The following is a 22664-nucleotide window of genomic DNA, read 5'->3' on the forward strand; positions in this document are numbered from 1 at the left end:
GTCACTTTATTCCTACCTATGCACATACAGTGCTTTCGGAAAGTATCCAGACCTCTTGACTTTTTCCACACTTTGTTACGTTACAGCCTTATTCTAAAATGGATTAAATTGTATTTTTTTTCCTCATCGATCTACACACAATACCCCATATTGACAAATCAAAAACGGTTTAAAAAATTTAAAAAATGAAATTTCACATTTACATAAATATTCAGAACCTTTACTCAGTACTTTGTTGAGGAAACTTTTGCAGTGATTAAAGCCTTGAGTCTTCTTGGGTACAAGCTTGGCACACCTGTATTTGGAGAGTTTCTCCCATTCTTCTCTGCAGATCCTCTCAAGCTCAGTCAGATTGGATGGGGAGCGTCGCACCGATACCGAGTCAATGTTTGGGGTTAGTCAAGGTAATTTGTACATGTTGGTTAGTGGTAAAGTGACTATGCATAGATAATAAACTGAGTAGCAGCACTGTAAAAACAAAGGGGATGTAAATAGTCCAGCTGGCCATTTGATTAACTGTTCAGCAGTCTTAAAGCTTGTGGGTAGAAGCTGTTAAGGAGCCTTTTTGACCTAGACTTGGCACTCTGGTACTGCTTGCCATGTGGTAGCAGAGAGAACAGTCTATGACTTGGGTGGCTGGAGTCTTTGACAATTTGTTGTGCCTTCCTCTGACATCGCCTAGTAAGTAAGTCCTGGATGGCAGGAAGCTTGGCCCCAGTGATGTACTTGGCCGTACGCACTACCCTCTGTAGCGCCTTACGGTTCCGAGCAGTTGCCATACCAGGCGGTCGATGGTGCACCTGTAGAACTTTTTGAGGATCAGGGGACCCATTTTAGTCTCCTGAGGGGAGTTGTGCTCCCTTAACGACTGTCTTGGTGTGCCTGGAATATAGGTCGGCATGGCCGATTTAATTAGGGCCGATTTCAAATTTTCATAACAACCGGTAATCGGCCTTTTTGGACGTCGATTATGGCCGATTACATTGCAATCCACTAGGAGACTGCGTGGCAGGCTGACCACCTGTTACGCGAGTGCAGCATCAACAGGACTTTGTGGCTGCAAGGAGCCAAGGATAAGTTGCGTGCTAGCATTAAACTTATCTTATAAAAAACAATCTTCACATAATCAGTAATTAACTACACATGGTTGATGACATTACAAGGTTAACTAGCTTGTCCTGCGTTGCATATAATCAATGCGGTGCCTGTTAATTTATCATTGAATCACAGCCTACTTCAACTTCGCCAAATGGGTGATTTTAACAAAAGCGCATTGCCGAAAAAAGCACAATTGTTGCACAAATGTACCTAACCATAAACATCAATACATTTCTTAAAATCAATACACAGAAGTATACATTTTTAATCCTGCATATTTAGTTAAAGGAAATGCATGTTAGCAGGAAATATTAACTAGGGAAATTGTGTCACCTCTTGCGTTCAGTGCGAGCAGAGTCAGGGTATATGCAGCAGTTTGGGCCACCTGGCTGGTTGAGAACTGTGTGAAGACCATTTCTTCTTAACAAAGACCATAATTAGTTTGCCAGAATTTTACATAATCATGACATAACATTGAAGGGTGTGCAATGTAACAGCAATAGTTAGACTTTGGGTTGCCACCCGTTTCATAACATACGGAACGGTTCTGTATTTCACTGAAAGAATAAACGTTTTGTTTTCAAAATTATAGTTTTCAGATTTTCCCATATTAATTACCAAAGGCTCTTATTTCTGTGTGTTTATTATAATTAAGTCTGTTCTATCAAATACCAAATCATAGTCTGACTGAGCGGTGGTAGGCAGCAGCAGGCTCGTAAGCATTCATTCAAACAGCACTTTACTGCATTTGCCAGCAGCCCTAGCAATGCTTGAAGTAAAGCACGGTTTATGACTTCAAGCCTTTGAACTCCCGAGATTAGGCTGGCAATACTAAAGTGCCTATAAGAACATCCAGTAGTCAAATGTATATGAAATACAAATGGTAGAGAGAGAAATAGTTGACGCGTCATAATTCCTATAATAACTACAACCTAAAACTTCTTAACTGCGAATATTGAAGACTCATGCTATAAAAGGAACCACCATCTTTCATATGTTCTCATTTTCTGAGCAAGGAACTACCATGACACATATTGCACTTTTACTTTCTTCTCCAACACTGTGTTTTTGTATTATTTAAACCAAATTGAACATGTTTCATTATTTATTTGAGACAAAATGTATTTTATTTATGTATTATATTTATGTATTAAGTTCAAATAAAAGTGTTCATTGTTCATTCAGTATTGTTGTAATTGTCATTATTGCAAATATATACACTGCTCAAAAAAATAAAGGGAACACTAAAATAACACATCCTAGATCTGAATGAATGAAATTCTTATTAAATACTTTTTTCTTTACATAGTTGAATGTGCTGACAACAAAATCACACAAAAATGATCAATGGAAATCGGTCAGTCCATAGCATCAATGCCTTCCTCTTGCAGGAACTGCTGACACACTCCAGCCACATGAGTTCTAGCATTGTCTTGCATTAGGAGGAACCCAGGGCCAACCGCACCAGCATATGGTCTCACAAGGGGTCTGAGGATCTCATCTCGGTACCTAATGGCAGTCAGGCTACCTCTGGCGAGCACATGGAGGGCTGTGCGGCCCCCCAAAGAAATGCCACCCCACACCATGACTGACCCACCGCCAAACCGGTCATGCTAGAGGATGTTGCAGGCAGCAGAACGTTCTCCACGGCGTCTCCAGACTCTGTCACGTCTGTCACATGTGCTCAGTGTGAACCTGCTTTCATCTGTGAAGAGCACAGGGCGCCAGTGGCGAATTTGCCAATCTTGGTGTTCTCTGGCAAATGCTAAACGTCCTGCACGGTGTTGGGCTGTAAGCACAACCCCCACCTGTGGACGTCAGGCCCTCATAGAGTCTGTTTCTGACCGTTTGAGCAGACACACGTACATTTGTGGCCTGCTGTAGGTCATTTTGCAGGGCTCTGGCAGTGCTTCTCCTTGCACAAAGGCGGAGGTAGCGGTCCTGCTGCTGGGTTGTTGCCCTCCTACGGCCTCCTCCACGTCTCCTGATGTACTGGCCTGTCTCCTGGTAGCACCTCCATGCTCTGGACACTACGCTGACAGACACAGCAAACCTTCTTGCCACAGCTCGCATTGATGTGCCATCCTGGATGAGCTGCACTACCTGAGCCACTTGTGTGGGTTGTAGTCTCCGTCTCATGCTACCACTATAGTGAAAGCACCGCCAGCATTCAAAAGTGACCAAAACATCAGCAAGGAAGCATAGGAACTGAGAAGTGGTCTGTGGTCACCACCTGCAGAACCACTCCTTTATTGAGGGTGTCTTGCTAATTGCCTATCATTTCCACCTGTTGTCTATTCCATTTGCACAGCAGCATGTGACATTTATTGTCAATCAGTGTTGTTTCCTAAGTGGACAGTTTGATTTCACAGAAGTGTGATTGACTTGGAGTTACATTGTGTTGTTTAAGTGTTCCCTTTATTTTTTTGAGCAGTGTATATAAGAAAATCGTCCGATTAATCGGTATCGGCTTTTTTTGGTCCTCCAATAATCGTTACCGGTATATGCGTTGAAAAAATCATAAATTGGTCGACCGCTAGTTTGGACCATGATAGATCGTTGGTGATGTGGACACCAAGGAACATGCTTGGAGTTGTGCTTGGCCACGCAGTCGTGGGTAAACAGGGAGTACAGGAAGGGTCTAAGCACACACCCCTGAAGGGCCCCAGTGTTGAGGTTCAGTGTGGCAGATGTGTTGTTGTCTTGTTGTCAGAGTGACCTTCGGGTTCTTGGTCACCTCCCTAACCAAGATTCTTCTCCCCCGATTGCTCAGTTTGACCGGATGGCCAGCTCTAAGGAGAGTCTTGGTGGTTCCAAACTTCTTCCATTTAAGATTGACGGAGGCCACTGTGTTATTGGGGAACTTCAATGCTGCAAACATTTTTTGGTACTGTACCCCAGATCTGTGCCTCAACACAATCCTGTCTCTGAGCTTTACGGACAATTCCTTTGACCGCATGGCTTGGTTTTTGCTCTGACATGCACTGTTAGCTATGGGACCTTATATAGACAGGTGTATGCCTTTCTAAATCATGTCCAATCAATTGGATTTACCTCAGGTGGACTCCAATCAAGTTGTAGCGACATCTCAAGGATGATCAATGGAAACAGGATGCACCTGAGCTCAATTTCGAGTCTCATAGCAAAGGGTCTGAATAAGATATTTCAGTTTTTATTTTTAATATATTTGCATAAAATTAAAGTCCAGTTTTTGCTTTGACATTAGGGGGTATTGTGTGTAGGTTGATGAGAATATAAAAAATACAAATTTTAGATTAAGGCTGTAACGTAACTAAATGTTGGAAAAGTCAAGGGGTCTGAATGCTTTCCGAATGCACTGTATCTACCTCAATTACCTCGTACCACTGTTGGGAAGAGTACGTAAGTAAGCATTTCACTGTTAGTCTACACCTGTTGTTTACGAAGCATGTGACAAATTTGATTTGATAGAGAAATGAGAGGTGTGGAGATGTGAGATGAAAGTGCAGTGAGTGTGTCTGTTACAGGTGGAACAGAAGGACTCAGAGGCATATTAAAAAACACCACTCAGGCCCTTATGATAGTCTCTCCTCTTTGGTCTGGCTGTGGTAAAACAATCTCACTGCCACCCACCCCTTGTTTTCTCCCTAACCTCTCTTTTAAACCCCGCTATGACTTCACATTCCAAAGTTTATATCCTAATCCTCAATTAACCCTACTCACTCAACATACTCACACTACAGACTCCACCCTCTCTGCAAAAGTTTAAAACAATGCATGCAATTTGAGTGTTTTTCATCTCTGTTATCTGTGTTTGTTTCAGCTGCCTTGTTATTTAATTTAACTTCCTGGACAGATACCTGTAATTGCATGCGTTCAATAGGGACAGTTTCCTCCTATGGCTTTCACAGCACAGCCACAGCAGACGCTGTGCTAAATCCTAACCCCTCAAGGCACAAGAAAGCTATGGTCTCCAGAGACTGCTATGCCAGCTCTGAAATACAGTAGATGGGGCCTGAGCATCTGCTTGCAATTAGTTGTTACTGAGATATGGCCAAAGTGGCCTGTGTATATACATATTTTGGGTCAACTTAATGAAACCCCATAAGCTCTTGAATCTTGTGGAGGCCCTGTTCATTTATGTGGCTGTGCCAAGTGCCTGTGCTATGTGGCTGTGCTATGGGGCTGTGCTATGGGGCTGTGCTATGGGGCTGTGGCTGTGCCTGTTCTATGGGGCTGTGGCTGTGCCTGTGCTATGGGGCTGTGCTTTGTGCCTGTGCTATGGGGCTGTGGCCGTAGTATGTGCCTGTGTTATGGGGCTGTGCCTGTGCTATAGGGGGGTGGCTGTGCTATAGGGTGGTGGCTGTACTATGGGGCTATGCCTGTGCTATGGGGCTGTGCCTGTGCTATGGGGCTATGCCTGTGCTATGGGGCTGTGCCTGTGCTATGGGGCTGTGGCTGTGCTATGGGGCTGTGGCTGTGCTATGGGGCAGTGGCTGTGCTATGGGGCTGTGCCTGTGCTATGGGGCTGTGCCTGTGCTATGGGGCTGTGGCTGTGCTATGGGGCTATGACTGTGTTATGGGGATGGGGCTGTGGCTGTGCTATGGGGCTGTGGCTGTGCTATGGGGAAGTAGCTGTGCTAGGGGGCAGTGACTGTGCTATGGGGCAGTGGCTGTGCTAGGGGGCGGTGGCTGTGCTAGGGGGCGGTGGCTGTGCTAGGGGGCGGTGGCTGTGCTAGGGGGCGGTGGCTGTGCTTTGGGGCGGTGGGGCTGTTCTCAACTCTCTGCTGCTGATACACTTGTTCTGCCCTGCTTACAGTATGCTCAGCCCTTTTGTCCAAAGTGGCCTCCTGCCATAGAAGTCTCTTCATGATTCCCTCCACAGGAGAATCTAGGGCATGTTTTTAGACAGACGCCTGGAAATGGTGCATCAGACGTCCCCTTCAAGATTGTTTTATAGCATTCTACTTGATTTCAGTGAAGAGGGATGAGATTGTTCCCAGGTCATCTGCTGGTATGGCAGGCACCAAATGAATGGCTGTTTGAACAGCAATAGTGAGCTGTCACTTATTTTCATCTATTTGCTCAAATAATGCAGGTCCTGAGTAGGAGAAAGGGTGATGATTTGAGTCATGGGAAAAGCATTCATTATGTTGAAATATTATTTTCTCCTCCCTCTTTTCACCATTCAAGGCCTCTGTTAGGACACTGGTTTTGTTGTAAGATTTCTCAAACATAGATAAACAGAATCTGGCCCTATTTAAAAGTGGTTCAGTCTGCTTGGCATTGTTCCTGTGCCATCCAGTGATGTGTACTGGAGATATACGGCTTGCCAGTGGCCATCACTGTTTCCCTCTAGTTCTACATCATTTACGTAAACAAGAACAACATGTGTCTCTAATAAGGAATGCAAACTTCAAACCCCTTACCCCACAGCTGAGAAAGCCGATACCCCTTCATAGGAAAGGCCATTTAGTGAATCAGGCTGTCGTAGTTGGATGTCCTACAAAATGAAGCACTTTGATCTCCCTGACTGAAGGACAGATTACTCCACATTTGCCTTTTAGATGGGATGTTCTGTGCTTCTAATTAACTTTGTGCTGTTGGAACTCGGAGCCGTTGGGAAATCCGCTGCAACAAAATGTAGACTAGGGTTCCCTAAAAGCCCACATCATTAATTTGCCCCTAAATGGATTAGCGAACAGGGCAGGGTGGATATTACAATCCATTTAGCAGTGTCATTTGCAAAAATGACATTTAATTACATAATGATGCTAATGATCTCACATTGCTTACAGCTGCCCGTGGTTGAGCCCCCCTCCCACTGCACCTTTATTGTGTTTTCTGCTGAAGGAGCACTGGTGTGTCCGTGTGGTGTGTCCGTGTGGTGTGTCTGTGTGGTGTGTCCGTGTGGTGTGTCCGTGTGTGGTGTCCGTGTGGTGTGTCCGTGTAGTGTGTCCGTGTGGTGTGTCTGTGTGGTGTGTCTGTGTGGTGTGTCTGTGTGGTGTGTCCGTGTGGTGTGTCCGTGTGGTGTGGTGTGTCCGTGTGGTGTGTCCGTGTGGTTTGGTGTGTGGGGTCAAACGGGAGATGCTCCCAGCCACACAAAGCTGCTCTCTCTGAGGGGGTGGGATGGATGGATGGATGGAAGGAAGGAAGGATGGATGGATAGGGGCCTGGGAATAGCGATATGGTGCGAGAGCTGGCACACTCAGACAGGAAGAGAAAGGTGTGACTGGCAGCTGTGTCAGGCAGAGGCTGTATCTTTCAGTCAGAGCCAGCAGGTTAAATAGGACTGTGTTGAATGTACTGTCTGTGAAACGGAGACTGGGAGCTGTGATAGGAGAGAATGTTGTCCCTTAACTGAGTCTATCCAAATGAATGCTCAAAACAGTGACAAACCCTGCAGTGATCGTAGAAAAGTGTTGTGATCCTTTTAACAACCTCTGTCAATGCAGTTCAATCAATCAATCAATCAATCAATCAATCAAATGTATTTATATAGCCCTTCTTACCTCAGCTGATGTCACAAAGTGCTGTACAGAAACCCAGCCTAAAACCCCAAACAGCAAGCAATGTAGGTGTAGAAGCACGGTGGCTAGGAAAAACTCCCTAGAAAGGCCGGAACCTAGGACGAAACCTAGAGAGGAACCAGGCTATGAAAGGTGGCCAGTTCTCTTCTGGCTGTACCAGGTGGACATAATAACAGAACATGACCAAAATGTTCAAATGTTCATAGATGACCAGCAGGGTCAAATAATAATCACAGTGGTTGTAGAGAGTGCAACTGGTCAGCACCTCAGGAGTAGAGGTCGACCGATTAATCGGAATGGCCGATTAATTAGGGCCGATTTAAAGTTTTCATAACAATCGGAAATCGGTATTTTCAGACACCGATTTGGCCATTTAAAAAATATATATATATATTTTTTTTGCACCTTTATTTAACTAGGCAAGCCAGTTAAGAACACATTCTTATTTTCAATGACAGCCCAGGAACAGTGGGTTAACTGCCTTGTTCAGGGGCAGAATGACAGATATTTATCTTGTCAGCTCGGGGATTCGATCTTGCAACCTTACAGTTAACTAGTCCAATGCTCTAACCACCTGCCTCTCATTGCACTCCACGGGGAGCCTGCCTGTTACGCGAATGCAGTAAGAAGCCAAGGTAAGTTGCTAGCTAGAATTAAACTTATCTTATAAAAAACAATCAATCAATCATAATCACTAGTTAACTACACATGGTTGATGATATTACTAGTTTATCTAGCGTGTCCTGCGTTGCAAAAATCGATGCAGTGCGCATTCGTGGAAAAAGGACTGTCGTTGCTCCAACGTGTACCTAACCATAAACATCAATGCCTTTCTTAAAATCAATACACAGAAGTACATATTTTTAAACCTGCATATTTAGCTACAAGAAATCCAGGTTAGCAGGCAATATTAACCAGGTGAAATTGTGCCACTTCTCTTGCGTTCATTGCACGCAGAGTCAGAGTATATGCAATAATAATAAACGTCTTGTTTTTGAAATGATAGTTTCCGGATTTGACCATATTAATGACCTAAGGCTGGTATTTCTGTGTTTATTATATTAGAATTAAGTCTATGATTTGATATTTGATAGAGCAGTCTGACTGAGCGGTGGTAGGCAGCAGCAGACTCGTAAGCATTCATTCAAACAGCACTTTTGTGCCTTTTGCCAGCAGCTCTTCGCAATGCTTCAAGCTGTTTATGACTTCAAGCCTATCAACTCCCGAGATTAGGCTGGTGTAACCGATGTGAAATGGCTAGCTAGTTAGCGGGGTGCTCGCTAATAGCGTTTCAAACATCATTCACTCTGAGACTTGGAGTAGTTGTTCCCCTTGCTCTGCAAGGGCCGCGGCTTTTGAGGAGCGATGGGTAACGCTGCTTCGAGGGTGGCTGTTGTCGATGTGTTCCTGGTTCGAGCCCAGGTAGGAGCGAGGAGAGGGATGGAAGCTATACTGTTACACTGGCAATACTAAAGTGCCTATAAGAACATCCAATAGTCAAAGGTATATGGATTACAAATGGTAGAGAGAGAAATAGTCCTATAAATACTATATTAATTATAACCTGAAAACCTCTTACCTTGGAATATTGAAGTCTCATGTTAAACGGAACCACCAGCTTTCATATGTACTCATGTTCTGAGCAAGTAACTTAAACGTTAGCGTTTTTACATGGCACATATTGCACTTTTACTTTATTCTCCAATACTTTGTTTTTGCATTATTTAAACCAAATTGAACATGTTTCATTATATATTTGAGGCTAAATTGATTTTTATTGATGTATTATATTAAGTTAAAATAAGTGTTCATTCAGTATTGTTGTAATTGTCAATATTACAAATAAAAATTAAAAATCGTCCGAGTAATCGGTATCGGCTTTTTTTGGTCCTCCAATAATCGGTATCGGCGGTGAAAAATTATAATCGGTCGACCTCTACTCATTAGCAAATGTCAGTTGGCTTTTGAGAGAGAGAGAGAGACACACACACAGAGACACACACACACAGAGACACACACACAGAGACACACACACACACAGAGAGAGACACACACACACACACACAGAGACACACACACACACACACACACAGAGACACACACAGAGAGAGAGACACACACACACACACACACACACAGAGAGAGACACACGAGACACACACAGAGAGAGCGAGAGAGAGAGAGAGAGACACACACACACACACAGAGACAGACAGACAGACACACACAAGGTGTGCAGAGAGAGAGACAGACACACACACACACAGAGAGACACACACACACACACACACAGAGAGCGAGACACACACACACATAGAGAGAGACACACACACACACACACAGAGAGAAACACACACACACAGAGCGAGAAACACACACACACACAGAGAGACACACACACACAGACACACACACAGAGAGACACACACAGAGAGACACAGAGAGAGAGAGAGAGAGACACACACACAGAGAGACACAGAGAGAGAGAGAGAGAGAGAGAGAGAGAGAGAGAGACAGAGAGACAGAGAGACAGAGAGACAGAGAGACAGAGAGAGAGAGAGAGAGAGAGAGAGAGAGAGAGAGAGAGAGAGAGAGAGAGAGAGAGAGAGAGAGAGAGAGAGAGAGAGAGAGAGAGAGAGAGAGAGAGAGAGAGAGAGAGAGAGAGAGAGAGAGAGAGAGAGAGAGAGAGAGAGAGAGAGAGACACAGAGAGAAAGACAGATTGAAGTTGGAGCAGCAGCACGACCAGGTGGACTGGGGACAGCAAGGAGCCAGGTAGTCCTGAGGCATGGTCCTAGGGTTCAGGTCCTCTGAGAGGGAGAATTAGAGGGAGCATACTTAAATTCACACAGGACACCGGATAAGACAGGAGAAATACTCCAGATATAACAGACTGACCCTAGCCCCCCGACACAAACTATTGCAGCATAAATACTCGAGGCTGAGACAGGAGGGGTCGGGAGACACTGTGACCCCGTCCAACGATACCCCCGGACAGGACAAACAGGCAAGATATAACCCAACCCACTTTGCCAAGGCACAGCCCCCAGACCACTAGAGGGATATCTTCAACCACCAACTTACCATCCTGAGACAAGGCCGAGTATAGCCCACGAAGATCTCCCTCATGGCACGAACCCAAAGAGGGGGTGCCAACCCGGACAGGAAGATGACATCAGTGACTCAACCCACTCAAGTGACACAACCCTCCTAGGGACGGCATGGAAGAGCACCAATAAGCCAGTGACCCAGCCCCTGTAATAGGGTTAGAGGCAGAGAATCCCAGTGGAGAGAGGGGAACCGGCCAGGCAGAAACAGCGAGGGCGGTTCATTGCTCCAGTGCCTTTCCGTTCACCTTCACACTCCTAGGCCAGACTACACTCAATCATAGGACCTACTGAAGAGATGAGTCTTCAATTAAGACTTAAAGGTCAAGACCGAGTCTGCGTCTCTCACATGGGTAGGCAGACCATTCCATAAAAATGGAGCTCTATAGGAGAAAGCCCTGCCTCCAGCTGCTAAGAAATTCTAGGGACAGTAAGGAGGCCTGTGTCTTGTGACCGTAGTATACCTGTAGGTATGTACGCAGGACCAAATCGGAAAGATAGGTAGGAGCAAGCCCATGTACTGCTTTGTAGATTAGCAGTAAAACCTTGAAGTCAGCCCTAGCCTTAGCAGGAAGCCAGTGTAGAGAGGCTAGCACTGGAGTAATATGATCACATTTTTTGCTTTTGCACGCGTTGTTAGCCTAGACTAGATAGCTATGTCTCCTCTCCAACGAAAGTGTATTGCTATTTGAACCAAGCCTCTATTAGCTTGGTTTCTGCTGTTTGACTAAATGAGATGTCCCTTTGATAAAAGCAGTGTATTGCTATGGGTTGCCGGGGGCAGGACTGCAGGGTAGGGGAGGGGTAAGGTGCTCGACAAGGCGAGGGTAAACTAGTTATGATATGTTGTGCCTCTTCACTCATTACAACGTTCCCACTTGCCTGCCCTCCCTAATACCCTCTCCCCCTGTAGCTACGGCAGACACCCCCCTCTCTCCACATCTCCAACAGACACTAGCAGCTCTTGAGTGCTTCTGCTTCCTCTGAACACTAACCAGGTCAGGGCTCTTCTCTTCCCAGATTACACTACAGCACAGCGTTTCCATGGCTGCCCGCGTTGTCATGGGAGTCAACCTCAGATGCTCTAACAACAATGGAGTGGAGTTTGTCTGAAATAGACTATGGTGTCTGTCTGTCTGTCTGTCTGTCTGTCTGTCTGTCGAGGGACCTGTCTGTCTGTCTGTCTGTCGAGGGGTCTGTCTGTCTGTCTGTCTGTCTGTCTGTCTGTCTGTCTGTCTGTCTGTCTGTCTGTCTGTCTGTCTGTCTGTCTGTCTGTCGAGGGACCTGTCTGTCTGTGGAGGGCCCTGTAATGGAGACCTGGGGGAGATGGTCTAGAGACTGACTGAAAGACTGACTGACCAGCAACTATTCCAGTTCACTTTTGTAGTCCTAGAGCTATAAATTATATTTTGTCCCTTTGAGATCAGCAATCAAGTTATCTTTAGCTGCTAAACGATGCCATTGTAATAGCATCTTTAAACAGAATCCTTAACAGCAGCACCAGTACATTCTGGCAGACAGACAGACTCTTCTGATTAATAAGGCACTAATCCCGTCGTTGGAGTGTAAATACACTTTTTGTCTCTCCCACTTCTAACTGGTTTTCAGTACAATAGATATTTATTATATATTGCATTATATTTTTATCTGTTATATTTGTCCTTCTTTGTCTTGATCATTTTTGTTCCAGATGAACGCATGTTATTTAGCACTCTTCAAATAAAAGTTGCCCTTTTTTTTTTACAGTTCTCCTCACAGCTGCACTTCTTCTTCCAAAAGCCTCACATTCCATATGCTACAGTTTCCTGGAAACGTGTTGAATTGCTGAAATCTGTGATACATTTTTATAGGTACATTTTCTTGGATCGGCCCATATTATTATCTTGGATTTATGAGCAATGATTTTGGTTTGTTCCGAGGATAATTCATCAATGCAAGCCATCTTATGCATGAACATCATTTTCTTCTGGGCACACAGATCCTTGTAATATTGACCACAATGTTATGGAATGGGCAGACATGTTGAGTATTGTTAGGCTATACAACGCTGTATGCAAACCTCATCACTGCAGCTTGATACAATGGAAATAGAAACCTGACTAATGACTGGCTGAAATTATGAAAATAAATGCTCACACTACTAAACCCAGATGGATTCCCTTAATGGTACACAATTACCCGCCTCATTGTGTCTCTCTCAGCAGTGTTCAGAGAATATGACAGTGGTGGTCTGACTCAAGAGAGAAATTGTATAGATATCCTCCTCTGTGGAAATCCCTCTAAGCCCTTGTTTTGGTTCAAGCTCCAGCATTTGTCTTTGCATGGGTAAATCACCGTTACATTTGCCCAAAGCTCTGAGGAAAGAGAGGAGAGAAGGAGGAGAGAGGGGAGGGAAGGAAAGGAGGGGAGAGGGGAGGAAAGGAGGCGAGAGAGAAGGAAATGGCTCACTAGCATGAAGCAGCACTATACTGATCAAATATGATCAAATATTAAAAGGTGTTTCTGTATTGAAAGGTAGAGGTAGGACTACTGTATCTTCTCTGATAAGCTAAAACTATAAATCTTGCGTTGCGAATGTATAGCATAGACTCAGTAGTTCATGTCGAGTCTGCAAATGTATTGATTGAAATGTATTTAAATCTTTGGGTTGACTTAGTAGGCATTTATATACAGTACCATATGTTTTCATGGCAAAATGTTCTCCATGTTGTTTATGTTGGACTGGCCAGCTCAGAAGACCTCCACCGTGCAACAATGTGCTGAATGTGGTGCTTTCGGCTTAGAGAGGGAGTCAATGATGTGACATGTGGCTGCAGGCAGAGGGTGGGCTTTTGAAGGGGTGTCAAGATAGCGAGAAAGATAGGGAGCTGGCTTTCGCTCTCTTTCTGCAGCCCTCTCCAGAGGTGATGAGAGAGGGTGACAGGACTGGAGGCTGAGCACGCACACACACTCCTCCAGCTGCTGCTTTTAGTCCTATGGTTGGATCATTTTTATTTCTTATTATGAGCTCAGGAGGCCAGGCTCTGTCCATCTCTCCTATTGTAGCTCCCCTATAGGGATGGAGTCAGCAGAAAGAGAGCCTGCTAGGCCAGACAATGTTGTTGTCATGGGAGCAGAGAGCACCTGTATACACAAACAAAATAACACAGACATTATTACCATTTTGATGTAAAATTCTTGTCCAGGCAAATCTGTTAATGCTTTCTAGGGGCTCATATTGCAGTAGAACATTCAGTTTGTTAATATTTCTTCTCCTCTTTGTTTTTTTCTCTCCTCAGATGCAAATGAGAGGTCAGCCAAGAGATTCTCTGTGGATGGGGTCTTCAATTATACCTCTCTGCTCCTCAGTAAGGAAGATAACATGCTCTATGTTGGAGCACGAGAGGAGCTCTTCGCCCTCAACCTCTCTGATATCAGCAGAGTCCAGCTACAACGTAATGTAAGTGGGCACGAGTGTGTGTCTGTGTGTTTTGAGAGACATTCAAGAGGTAGCCTATTTTTCAGAAGTAATGGATATTAGACATAGTCATAATTGATACTATTTCTGTGCAATAAACACATTTCATCTGGGAGTATGCTTCAAAACGGATAATCCGTCTGCATAATAAAATAAGTATCGACCTGGCATTTGAATGGCACCTGTTAATAATGACCTCATATAGTGGAGGTGGTTTGGGACTTGACCTTCCGCCTGGCCACCACCTCAGCTCACCACAGTAAGTCTAAACATAGTGCAAATCAAAGTAGACACAACAGCCCAGCGGCCCTAGCTGAACGATTGAAACATATTTGTCGTGTTTCTAGAGGTGGTATGTAATACCCTCGGCTCTCAGATACACTTCACAACAGTGTTGTATTGTGGTGTTTCTCTGTGTGCATGAACAGCAACCGTGAGTCAGGGTGAGGATGTGTGGAATTATATAATGTACATGGTTGGTGTATAACATATTTGACAATGTTCTACAGTAATATATATATCTACAGTGGGGAGAACAAGTATTTGAAACACTGACGATTTTGCAAGTTTTCCTACTTACAAAGCATGTCTGTCATTTTTATCATAGGTACACTTCAACTGTGAGAGGCTGAATCTTAAACAAAAATCCAGAAAATCCCATTGTATGATTTTTAAGTAATTAGTTTGCATTTTATTGCATGACATAAGTATTTGATACATCAGAAAAGGAGAACTTAATATTTGTTATAGAAACCTTTGTAATTACAGAGATCATACGTTTCTTGTAGTTCTTGACCAGGTTTGCACACACTGCAGCAGGGATTTTGGCCCACTCCTCCATACAGACCTTCTCCAGATCCTTCAGGTTTCGGGGCTGTTACTGGGCAATACGGACTTTCAGCTCCCTCCAAAGATTTTCTATTGGGTTCAGGTCTGGACACTGGCTAGGCCACTCCAGGACCTTAAGATGCTTCTTACGGAGCCACTCCTTAGTAGCCCTGGCTGTGTGTTTCGGGGCGCTGTCATGCTGGAAGACCCAGCCACGACCCATCGTCAATGTTCTTACTGAGGGAAGGAGGTTGTTGGCCAAGATCTCGCGCTACATGGCCCCATCCATCCTCCCCTCAATACGGTGCAGTCGTCCTGTCCCCTTTGCAGAAAAGCATCCCCAAAGAATGTTTCCACTTCCATGCTTCACAGTTAGGATGGTGTGCTTGGGGTTGTACTCATCCTTCTTCTTCCTCCAAACACGGCGAGTGGAGTTTTGACCAAAAATCTCTATTTTTGTCTCATCAGACCACATGACCTTCTCCCATTCCTCCTCTGGATCATCCAGATGGTCATTGGCAAACTTCAGACGGGCCTGGACATGCGCTGGCTTGAGCAGGGGGACCTTGCGTGCGCTGCAGGATTTTAATCCATGACGGCGTAGTGTGTTACTAATGGTTTTCTTTGAGACTGTGGTCCCAGCTCTCTTCAGGTCATTGACCAGGTCCTGTCGTGTAGTTCTGGGCTGATCCCTCACCTTCCTCATGATCATTGATGCCCCACGAGGCGAGATCTTGCATGGAGCCCCAGGCCGAGGCTGATTGACCGTCATCTTGAACTTCTTCCATTTTCTAATAATTGCGTCAACAGTTGTTGTCGTCTCACCAAGCTGCTTGCCTATTGTCCTGTAGCCCATCCCAGCCGTGTGCAGGTCTACAATTTTATCCCTGATGTCCTTACACAGCTCCCTGGTCTTGGCCATTGTGGATAGGTTGGCGTCTGTTTGATTGAGTGTGTGGACAGGTGTCTTTTATACAGGTAACGAGTTCAAACAGGTGCAGTTAATACAGGTAATGAGTGGAGAACAGGAGGGCTTCTTAAAGACAAAACTAACAGGTCTGTGAGAGCCGGAATTCTTACTAGTTGGTAGGTGATCAAATACTTATGTCATGCAATAAAATGCAAATTAATTACTTAAAAATCATACAATGTGATTTTCTGGATTTTTATTTTAGATTCCGTCTCTAACAGTTGAAGTGTACCTATGATAAAAATGACAGACCTCTACATGTTTGTAAGTAGGAAACACTGGCGATTTTGCAGGTTATCAAATACTTCTTCTCCCAACTGTATATGTATATGTGTATGTGCCATTTAGCAGACGCTTTTATCCAAAGCAGCTTACAGTCATGCGCGTGCAGATTTGACGTATGATTAGTACCGGGTATCAAACCCACTATCCTGATGTTGCAAGCGTCATGCTCTACCAACTAAGCTACAGAGGACCACAGCTGTGTTCTTTACAGCTCTGTGCTGTGTCTTTGTAATGTATGTTGACACTTCCCCTCTCCTCTAGCTGACATGGAGCACTCATGAGAGGAAGAGAGATGAGTGCAGTTTCAAGGGCAAAGACCTACAGGTGAGTACATTGCGCTGTATTTGTGGAACTAAAGTGGCAATGTTTACACTTCCATGCCAGTTCTCAAGCTCGTTTTGTGCCGTAGTACTGAAAATTAACTGCCAGTAGCAATGGAAGTTTCCATTGAAGTTGTACATTTCCATTCAGTAGTGATGGCCTGTGTACATTTTTTATAGCCAGACAAATTGCTATGCATCCCATCTAAGCAACCCCTCTGTGATTGTAGAGAAACCTCAATACTGTGGGAAGTACAGTATATTATCAGATGGCAATATTGTATGATTGATTCCTGGTTTGATTGATGGGTTGGGGGACAAAGGCTCATAGACCAGGATCTTGAAGAAGACACTAATCAGTGTTCTGTGGGAGACAGTCACTCAGACATTTGGGACACTGCTAGCAACAGGCATCCCAGGCTATTTGAAAGCAATTAATTCTGGTAATGTGGAAATATGCTTGGAGGGTCACCCAATGAGCTACTCCACTCAACTTGAGGAACTTTCCCTCCAGAATGGTTTGTGGGAACCTATGAGTCATATTAACGATGCTCTCTCCTCTCCTCTCTGTGTCTTTAATGCAGACTGATTGCTTCAATTACATCAAGATTTTACTGCGTGTGAACAGTACCCATCTATACGTGTGTGGAACCTACGCCTTCAGTCCAATCTGTGCATACATAGTAAGTGTGTGTTTGATTTCTTAGCATACAGTTCCACCATGCCTGTGTGCTGTGGAGAGAACCACCATGCCTGTGTGCTGTAGAGAGAACCACCATGCCTGTGTGCTGTAGAGAGAACCACCATGCCTGTGTGCTATAGAGAGAACCACCATGCCTGTGTGCTGTAGAGAGAACCACCATGCCTGTGTGCTGTAGAGAGAACCACCATGCCTGTGTGCTGTAGAGAGAACCACCATGCCTGTGTGCTGTAGAGAGAACCACCATGCCTGTGTGCTGTAGAGAGAACCACCATGCCTGTGTGCTGTAGAGAGAACCACCATGCCTGTGTGCTGTAGAGAGAACCACCATGCCTGTGTGCTGTAGAGAGAACCACCATGCCTGTGTGCTGTAGAGAGAACCACCATGCCTGTGTGCTGTAGAGAGAACCACCATGCCTGTGTGCTGTAGAGAGAACCACCATGCCTGTGTGCTGTAGAGAGAACCACCATGCCTGTGTGTTGTAGAGAGAACCACCATGCCTGTGTGCTGTAGAGAGAACCACCATGCCTGTGTGCTGTAGAAAGATGTAATTAGTCATGTAATTCACTCTGTCAATCAAGGTACAGCTTTTCTTCTCTATTTTATAGTATTTCCCCCTGGAGACAGCATTTTATTTCTCCTCAAATCAGTGTATTCCAATTTTACCCCTTACAGATGTTTAGTGAGCATGAGTGGCTCTGAGTTGTATGAAGACGTTTTAGAACAGGAAGTGCATCTTTAAATGTGTTCAGCTGATGGAGCAGGCAGGTCTCTGAGGCCATGCAGAATAACATTGACATTTCCATTTAGAAATATTGACAGTCAAAGAACATCTCAAATCCCCTCTGCAATAATTCAGTATGGGAGAGAAAACATTAAGGGAGGAGGGAAAGTCTCTTGGCAGAACTTTAGGTTGTGAACCAGAATTCCTGAGCGTCTCCTCCTCCCAAGTCTCCCTTCTTATCAAAACCACTGAGTCTCAGCCCACACAAAGAGATATACAGTACTTTATACAGACAGTCATGTCCATCCCTTCTCTAAGCAGCCCTCCTCATCTTCCCCATCACCAGATAATTTCTAAATGGAATCATATAATAACATTTACTTAAATAGAGATACTGTTTATCAAGTGTGTCTCTGTAGCATTGGGTAGTAACAAGCCCTTTTTGCATTGTGACCACACAATGTGACAACCATGTTTCCAAACAACCCTGGTTTGAACCACCCCAAAGGGACCAGCTGCGACCAACCAGTGTTTCCCTCCCCATCATTTGGGCCATAGTGCAGTTGAGAACACTGGCCAGAAGGCAGTGGTCAGTGTAGATTACAGCCCTATATTTCCTCAAGTCTCTCTCTCCGTCCTCTCCAGAACACAGCTGACTTCACTCTGGTGAGGAGCCAGACTGGGGAGATAGTGACAGAGGATGGACGCGGCCGCTGCCCTTTCAACCCTGAGTACAAGTCCACTGCCATCATGGCTGGTAGGTACACTATAGGAGTACACAATACATACTGTATACAATACAATATATACATAAACATAATAGACAACACATTGACATACTTAATTATAGATTCATCAATGATAAAGTTGGAATGTATCTTACAAGAGTTCATTCTTGTGTGTTCCGTACTGTAAACATATTAGGAGACAGCGCTTTGATTTTAGATTCAAGGGTTTGTTATGAGTGACACAGAGGCTCCTTGTCTCCTGGTCCAGATATAGTTTGTCTTCATCTTATCCTTCCTTGCATTATAGATGGAGAGCTGTATGCTGGGACGGTCAGTAATTTCCAAGGAAATGAACCTATTATTTACAAGAGCCTGGGCCAAGGCGCTGCCCTAAAAACAGAAAACTCCTTGAACTGGCTTCAGGGTAAGTTCAGGTCTTCAGGCAGCTAGCTCTCCTGTAGCTGCTTCATGCCATGTTCGAATGTTTGTATACATCGCTGATAAACATGGATAAACAGTTTCCCCCTAAACATACGCAATCAGTATTTGAAGACCTCAGGCTGGACTTGATAAATTAAAATGACCATAGCTCTGAAGAAATATGTGTTCCCATGGTATTTTGTCAATTTCAACATGCAGAAGTTATCAGAATTCCTGTTACAAAATTACTGAATCGCCAAAAGACGTTGTGAATGTAACAGGCATGTCCATGTGTTAGAACACATGGTTCTAGGTTGACATTTCACCCTGTGGTTACGTCGTTGTTCCTCCAGACCCAGCCTTTGTGGGCTCTGCCTACATTCAGGAGAGCCTGCCCAACGGCAACCCGGTGGGCGACGACGATAAGATTTACTTCTTCTTCAGCGAAGCGGGAAAGGAGTTTGAATTCTTTGACAACACCATTGTATCGCGCATCGCTCGCGTGTGTAAGGTGAGTGACGCTTCAACGGAGATGGCCTATCTAAAGTGTCTTTCCCCCTTGAGCAAGGCTCTCAGCAACGCCACACATTTCCACTCCATTTATTGGAAGCTATCAGAGCGGGAGAAGGGTGTGTCAGTTCATGTGTGTGTGCGTACTTCTGTGTGGTGTGTTCATGTGTGTGTGTGAGGTGAGGGATTTAAGGGTGGGAGGGAGTCGTTTTGTTCACAGGTTTGTCTGGGAGGGACACAGGCTTGTGTTACAGAAAGCCATTCCTCCTGTGAGTTCCCTCTGTTTGGGCCCTTCTCTCCACATCTCCTCCTCCACTCCTCCACTCCTCCACTCCTCCACTCCTCCACTCCACTCTTATCACATTTCAGCGATCATTAGCATTCAGCCTGGATTCACAGCAGACTTAAAATGGCTTCTCCTTTTCCACACCAACCTGCAGACAAAGGTGTGTTGTACTGGAGGAAGCTCTGCAGGATAGACACTAGCTGGCACAGCCACAAAGTCATGAAATCGAACCTTAACCACACTGCTAACCTTATGGCTAACCCTAACATTAAATTAACAAAAATCGATTTTTATTTTTTATGAATTTTTACGATATAGCCGATTTTGACTTTGCCGCTGGCCCATTTAGTGGAAATCGCTCAGCTCGACCTCCAGGACAAGATTCATCCCAGTAAACGTCAACCTGCTCATTAGATAGATGCACTACAAGCAGCTGAAATATTACATTTTATAGTATTTTAACCTAAAAGGAATGGTTTCCAATCAGTCTAAACATGAACCTCATCTACTCTCTGTGAACGAGAATCTCAACCTCAATTTGACAGCATGGTCATGGCCTCTTCTTTACCACAGCTGTAGTATGGCCAATCCATCCAAAGAAAGTGTGAAATACTAGATGACAGTTATATAGTATCCACCCTTCCTTCCAGGCTTTGCATTTCCAGCAGTCAATCTTCAGGGAAAGCTGGCTGCTGATGTGTGTCTTTCAACAGTGCATTTCTTAGCTTTTTAATTGTATAAAGAGATAAGCAGTACCATTGCAGTGCTGCCAGAGTGGACAGAGTGAGGGACACACAGTGAAGGGAGGAGCTGTGTGACTGAGCCCAAGGCTCGTGCAGACAGCACCTTGTCATCCTTCATATAGCAAATGAGCGTAATGAATCTACCAACGCCCATTATCAAACTTAATTAGAAAATATTAACCATGTGGATACGTGAAATAGAGCTCTGCTTTGGGGCCAGCTCACAAGTCATTTTCAATTGCATCTGTGCTTTTTAAATGTAATTCCCTCCTTCACCACATGGGCACTAAACTCATTTAAACAGAGGAATGTTTTTTTGCACTTTAAGAGGCTCCATACGTAGCAGTTCCAATGGAGGGATATTTTTACTCGTTTATATTTTTCAAACGGGTAGTAGACAGGCTGAGACAGCTCCTAGTAATAGAATTTTGACGACTCAAGGTGCCTATCCATTCCAGGCTCTGCAGGCTGAAAGCTGAAAGGCTTCTCTACAGTAACTGTCTATCTGCAGGTGTTTGTCTTGACACTGAGTGACATTCAGATGGACACCAGTCAGTCTGCCACTGTCAGAGTGAGGCTGCAGGACACACCCTTCCTTCTCCTCTGAAATAAAACACAGGGTGGTGGTGGGCAGGTCAGCTGTCAATCACAGGGTAGGTTTGAACTCCGAGTACAGAGTATTTTAGCTCCTGGTTTTTCTTATCCTCACCCCATACAAGCCACTATAGTGTGTATGTTAGGGAGTTCCCCTTTAAAAGCTTTAGGTTTGGGTCGTGCAATATGTGTTGGTGAAACTGTAGAAAGTGTACCAGGGACTTTCTATAAACTAGGGTACCAGTGAGGATTTCCTACAATGTACAACTTGTTACAGCTGTTGATGAGTCCAATGATAATCATTTGTTCATGTCATTACATTAAGATATAAGGAGGGATCATAGCTATATTCAATACAATTCAAGAGTTGATTTAATACCTATGTTTATCCCTTTATCTTGGTTGGTCATGGTTCTTGATGAAATCATGTGACATAAACCCTTACTTTTCTGACCTTGCATTTATGGCAGTGTAAGTTGTCATTATATTAAGCATGAATCAGTTAAATTAGACATTGAACTTGAACCCTTTAAGAATCCTGGATCTAGCTGTCAGACAGTTTTTGAATAGAGGAATGCTGTGTAACTACGTAACATTTCGTGTGTCCTTATGTTATGGGGTGAAAACTGTTTTCATGAGCGCACAAATACAAAATATTGTATGACTTGCAAAATGGAACGCTTCCAACAGAAAGAGTCACCTTACCTTGATACTGAAAACCTAAATCGATACCGTCATTAACGTGGTTCTTCAATAATTATGCATAATACTTGTTGGATGCGTATTAGGTGTCCAGCTAATTAGTTATGTTGTGATAGTTTCATACATCATCATCTGATCCTGGAAGGAATTTTCCAAATGTTTCATGTTTCATGCTCTATTTTCAGCTGGCATTAATGCGACGCTAGTTTCAAACGCACATTAGTTTGCAATTTTGTCATGTAAAAACTGGCGCACTGGCATTTTTCCGCCCTAATGCCAGGTTCGGCAATTTACCTGTCTTTTATCAGCTCGCTTGCGCTCAGATGGGCGGGGTAGAAATATTTGAGGTGTGTCCTTAAAAACATGTCCCAAAGTGCTAATTTCAGGAAAGGGATATTTAAGACCAACCAAAAAAGGATTTTATTTATTTTATTTAACCTTTATTTAACTAGGCAAGTTCTTATTTACAATGACGGCCTACCAAAAGGCAAAAGGCCTCCTGCGGGGACGAGGGCTGGGATGAAAAATAAAAAATAAATAAAACATAAATATAGGACAAAACACACATCACGGCAAGAAAGACAACACAACACTACATAAAGAGAGACCTAAGACAACAACATAGCATGGCAGCAACAGAAGACAACACAGCATGGTAGCAACACCACATGACAATAACATAGT

The 22664-nt window shown here is 44.2% G+C and overlaps 1 protein-coding gene across 4 annotated transcripts in view; it reads left to right on the top strand.

Moving 5' to 3' along the window:
* LOC110495946 (semaphorin-4B) overlaps positions 1–22664 on the top strand; it is a 101187-nt gene that overhangs the window by 60476 nt on the left and 18047 nt on the right. For all 4 annotated transcript variants that reach the window (XM_021571519.2, XM_021571502.2, XM_021571494.2 and 1 more), the window contains 6 exons: positions 13991–14151; positions 16514–16576; positions 17157–17255; positions 18643–18754; positions 19033–19149; positions 19499–19656. In XM_021571519.2, the coding sequence (XP_021427194.2) occupies positions 13991–14151; positions 16514–16576; positions 17157–17255; positions 18643–18754; positions 19033–19149; positions 19499–19656 (710 nt within the window). The remainder of the gene's footprint in view (positions 1–13990; positions 14152–16513; positions 16577–17156; positions 17256–18642; positions 18755–19032; positions 19150–19498; positions 19657–22664) is intronic.

The sequence above is a fragment of the Oncorhynchus mykiss genome, chromosome 2 (genome assembly GCF_013265735.2).
Source record: "Oncorhynchus mykiss isolate Arlee chromosome 2, USDA_OmykA_1.1, whole genome shotgun sequence".
NCBI lineage: Eukaryota > Metazoa > Chordata > Actinopteri > Salmoniformes > Salmonidae > Oncorhynchus > Oncorhynchus mykiss.